The sequence below is a fragment of the Vulpes vulpes genome, chromosome 11 (assembly GCF_048418805.1).
Source record: "Vulpes vulpes isolate BD-2025 chromosome 11, VulVul3, whole genome shotgun sequence".
Taxonomy (NCBI): domain Eukaryota; kingdom Metazoa; phylum Chordata; class Mammalia; order Carnivora; family Canidae; genus Vulpes; species Vulpes vulpes.
In genome coordinates, this window is record NC_132790.1 from 49,676,322 (window position 1) to 49,681,353 (window position 5,032).

The 5,032-nt window shown below is 42.9% G+C and overlaps 1 protein-coding gene across 1 annotated transcript; it reads left to right on the forward strand.

Moving 5' to 3' along the window:
* The first annotated feature begins 244 nt into the window (after positions 1 to 244).
* On the forward strand, positions 245 to 731 carry LOC112915883 (ubiquitin-like FUBI-ribosomal protein eS30 fusion protein). The gene has a single exon (XM_072726283.1). It carries the CDS (start codon positions 262 to 264, stop codon positions 661 to 663), a length of 402 nt encoding a protein of 133 aa, XP_072582384.1. The 5' UTR covers positions 245 to 261; the 3' UTR covers positions 664 to 731.
* The last annotated feature ends 4,301 nt before the right edge of the window (positions 732 to 5,032 follow it).

Here is a 5,032-nt window from a genome sequence, read left to right on the forward strand (position 1 = left end):
TCTCCCTACCTCTGTCTGTCCCAGGGGGGACCGCAGGATTGTGAGCTGTGTCCCCCGGTGTCCTGATATCTGGGCCCTGTGCTGCTGGAATCCAGCTCCCGGGGCAGCGGCTCCTGAAGGCAGCAGGGTGCAGACCCGTCGCCTGGAGCCTCTTCCTGACTGCCTGACTTCTCCCTGATGCGCCGCTGGGTGGGAGCTCCAGCCCTTTATTGAGATTGGACAGCAGTTTGTGGTGAGCTTTTCCCCGGTTCAGTCGCCGACATGCAGCTCTTTGTCCGCGCCCAGGAGCTACACACCCTCGAGGTGACCGGCCAGGAGACGGTCGCCCAAATCAAGGCTCATGTAGCCTCGCTGGAAGGCATCGCCCCGGAAGATCAAGTCCTGCTCCTGGCAGGCTCGCCTCTAGAGGATGAGGCTACCCTAGGTCAGTGTGGAGTGGAGGCTCTGACCACCCTGGAGGTAGCCGGCCGCATGCTTGGAGGTAAAGTCCATGGTTCCCTGGCCCGTGCTGGGAAAGTAAGAGGGCAGACTCCCAAGGTGGCCAAACAGGAGAAAAAGAAGAAGAAGACAGGCCGAGCCAAGCGACGAATGCAGTACAACCGACGCTTTGTCAATGTTGTGCCCACCTTTGGCAAGAAGAAGGGCCCCAATGCCAACTCTTAAGTCCATTGTAATCCTGGCTCTCCCCAATAAAGCCACTTGGTTCAGTAAAAAAAAAAAAAAAAAAAAAATCCCGTCCCCACCCGCGCATTCCGCGGCGCCCTGAGAATCCAGACCCCACTCCCTGACAATGAGGTTTCGGGGGAGCATGTTTATTCATAATTCAATTCAATAAATATGGCTCGTGGAAAGGGGTTGGAAGGCCAGGGAGGGGCGTCTGCGCCGCAGCCGCGCCCCCGGGGGTTAGGGTTCCGGAGTTTCCAGCATATCCGCCAGGGCTCTGGAGAGGAGGACGCAGAGGTTAGACAGCTCACCCCAAGGCTCTTAGATAGAGATGTTAACCTGCCCATTTTACCGACAAGGAAATGGAGTCCCGGTCATCCAATCACTCAGCGGGCCTGCGCCTTTCTAGACAGGGCCCTTAAACTGCCCCCTCCGCACACAGAAACCCTCCTCTTATAGTGACTTCAGGAATCTGGAGGCTTTCCTGCCTGCCCTGCGCTTCTGTCTGATTTCTCTGATGAGCACTTTTCTGTTCAGAAAGAATCTGGTGTGGATTTTTAAAGTTCCTGCTTCCCTGGGGCTGGGTTTTCTTGTCCTGGAGGCTCCCATCACTGGCCTTAGCTGGGTGCCTTGTGGGGTCCCTCACCCCCACTTGATTATTTTTATTTATTTATTTTTTTCCTGCCTTCCTACCTTGCTAGAAGCGAAAACCCTTCTTTCTGTAGCATTCCAGCTGTTCTCTCTTTAAATCTCAGGTCAAATTCGTAGGTGTTCAGGGTGTTTTGAAAGTTATTTAGGTAAGTTGGTGGGGCCAGGTGAATTGAGGACCCCTACTCCTCTGCCATCTTGCCCTCTCAATTTTACTAGATTTTTCTAATGTGTTTGCTTTCCATGTTTCTAAAATGGTTATTTCAGTTTCTTTTCTCACTTTTGACTTCCTACACCTCCTGTTTCCCATCACCCTCAGCTGATGATTTTTCATTATATTTCACTGAAAAACAGAAGCAAGCCCAACTAAACCTCATATTCCCACTATCAATCTCCCTGCATCTATACCTATACAGTTTATCTCCACCCCTCTTTTGAGAGAGAGAAAGAGAGTAAGATGGGGGTTAGGGAAGGGACAGAGGAAGGAGAGAGGGAATCTGAAGCATCATCCATGCCCAGCACAGACCATAACACAGGGCTCAATCTTATGACCCTGAGATCCTGATTTGAGCTGAAATTAAGAGTTGGATGCTTATCAGCCTGAGCCACCAGGTGCCCCCACATTCCCCTTTCTTATGGTATATGGAGTGTCACTGCTCTCAAAGACCAGTTTTTCATTTATACTCTAGATTCCAGCTTCTCTAATTTTTTGAGGACTCTATTACAGCCACTACCCTCTCTTATTTCTCTCTCTACTGAATCCCATAAGGACACAGAAATGATCTAATATCTCCTCCTTTAATCTTACATCTATCTCTAGGTCAGGTCACACTCTTTTGTCTTTATTTTCCCCTCCTCCTCTCTCTCCTCCTCCTCCTCTTCCTCCTCCTTCTCCTTCTTCTCCTTTTGGCAGAACTTTTTGAAAGAGTGTCTGTGCCTTTGCTTTACATTTTCCATGTGCCCTTCACAATCTATTCTGATTGGGATTTTTATCCTCTCTAACTCACTTAAACTACTTTTGTCAAAGTCATGGATTAATATTTGAAGGAACTGGAAAATTCTTGGTTTGGCAAAACTACTACTTCCCCATTATCATCTTTTTTAACCTCAGGAACCTCAAAACTTCCTTTAAAATTCTCTCTTTGACCTCCTTGGCAGTCTGCAGCACTGATGTGTTTTATCTTTTTTTCTCTTTACTTCATTGATTGTTCTAAATTCTACTTGACTTGAATTGCAAGCAAGCAAGATGTTAGAGTACTCTATGTCTTAGTCATATTGTCCTTTATCTACATTCTACCTAGGCTATCTCTTGTGGCTTTTATCGACTTTCATGTTTATACACTTATATTTATTCTCTAGCCCAGACTTCCTCCCTGAATTCCAGTCTTATATTTCCAGCACACTACTTGATGAAGTCCAATGCTAATAGGTGTTTCAAACTTATCAGAGCTAATATAAAACTCTGATTGCAACCACGCTTCAAACCTATTGTGGTTGAAATCCTTATCATTTGAGTAAACAACACTGCCATTTATCCAGCTGCTCAAGCCCAAAATCTATGTTCCTTTTGTCATCTTGTTATCATCATCAATTCATCTCTTATTCTCAATCCAAAATATCCAACCTGTCATCAGTCATTATTATACTACTTCTAGAATGTATCTTGAATAGATCAGTTTCTCTCATCTCTACTATATCCTATTTCAGAACATTATCGTATCTCATTTAGTTTATTTTGTCAGTCTCATAACAGATCTCCCTGCTTTAAGCCCTATCTCCCTACAATACATTCAACTAACAGAGGGCAAGGAAAGATCTTTTTTAAAATGTAAATCAGATAAGGCCATTTAAAACTCTCCAATGGATTTTCCATTGCATTAGATTAAAATCCACATTCAAAATGTCACAACATGTTCTGACCCCTGAATGGATTTCTGGTCTCTTCTTTTCTGAGTCTCCTTACTTACTACCTCTAGTTGTGTTAGCTTTATTTTTGCTTGTTTATTCATTTTTAAAACCACTTTATTGAGATAATATGTTAAGCACTTTTATCAAAAGCAAATGACAACAATAGCCAAACTGTGGAAGGAGCCTCGGTGTCCATTGAAAGATGAATGGATAAAGAATCTGTGGTCTATGTATACAATGGAATATTACTCAGCCATTAGAAACGACAAATACCCACCATTTGCTCCAATGTGGATGGAACTGGAGGGTATTATGCTGAGTGAAGTAAGTCAATCGGAGAAGGACAAACAGTGTATGTTCTCATTCATATGGGGAATATAAATAATAGTGAAAGGGAATAGAAGGGAAGGGAGAAGAAATGTGTGGGAAATATCAGAAAGGGAGACAGAACATAAAGACTCCTAACTCTGGGAAACGAACTAGGGGTGGTGGAAGAGGAGGAGGGCGGGGCATGGGGGTGAATGGGTGACAGGCACTGAGGGGGACTTTTGACGGGATGAGCACTGGGTGTTATTCTGTATGTTGGTAAATTGAACACCAATAAAAAATTAATTTATTAAAAAAAAGCAAATGACAACAACAATAAATAGGGCAAGAGGGAACTTTAGGAGATGATGGATATGTTTTTGGCATATATTGGGGTGATGGTTTCATGTAAACTTATCTGCAGACTCATCAAGTTTTATTCATTAAATATGCTGGTCTTTCTAATCCTTGGACAGAGCAAACTGATTCCTCACTTATATTTTATGCACTCATTGTCCTCCCTTCTTCTAACTCTCTTCCTTCGGATCTATTCTGTGCTATTGCCCTCTTGTTATTCATATCTAATTTAAATTCCCCTCCAAAAAGAGGGCTTCTTGAATAAACAACCAAAAGTAGTCTCAGACCCAGTTGCTATTTCTCCATTCTTTTTATTGTCATCAAAACAATTATTGCTGGGATCCCTGGGTGGCGCAGCGGTTTGGCGCCTGCCTTTGGCCCAGGGCGCGATCCTGGAGACCCGGGATCGAATCCCACGTTGGGCTCCCGGTGCATGGAGCCTGCTTCTCCCTCTGCCTGTGTCTCTGCCTGTCTCTCTCTCTCTCTGTGTGACTATCATAAATTAAAAAAAAAAACAATTATTGCCATTTCATGTTTTTTGTGGATTAATTTGTTATTTTATTTATTGGTTGATCAATTGCTTAGCTGATACACAAGATTGTAGATGCTCTGAAAGTAGAGATTTTTTTTTCTGTCTGGTTCATTACCATAGCTCTAGAGAATGCAACAAAGCCACGGATATTTAGGTCCTAGGTAAGTCACCTGAGTGAATGAATGAATGAATTAATTAATTAATTAATCCTTGGTGAAGAGAAGAGCAAACAATGTGCCCCATAATGAGCTTGGGAAATGCCAATGGAAGGGAACAAGAAAAGAGATGAAATTTATTATGACCATTTATTAATATTGTTCCTCCTTAAGATTTGTTTTTAGTCTCTCTTCTTTATTTTTCTCTATTTCTTTCTTGGTGGTCTCATTTGCTCCTATGAATTTAATCACTATTTTATATTTCATTTAATGTGATAAGCTATCACATTATACTTTTAGCCCTGAATTCTGTGTGGGCCAAATGTTTCACCACAAATTCAACAATCCAAAGCAGAGCTCATTTACCTACTACTTTTTAAAATTTTTAAATTTTTTTATTGGAGTTCAATTTGCCAACATATAGCATAACACCAAGTGTTTATACTGGCAAGTGCCACCCTCA

What these genes read in the sequence shown, in the direction of transcription:
- LOC112915883 (XM_072726283.1), top strand. Translation starts at nt 262, where the DNA reads ATGCAGCTCTTTGTCCGCGCCCAGGAGCTACACACCCTCGAGGTGACC.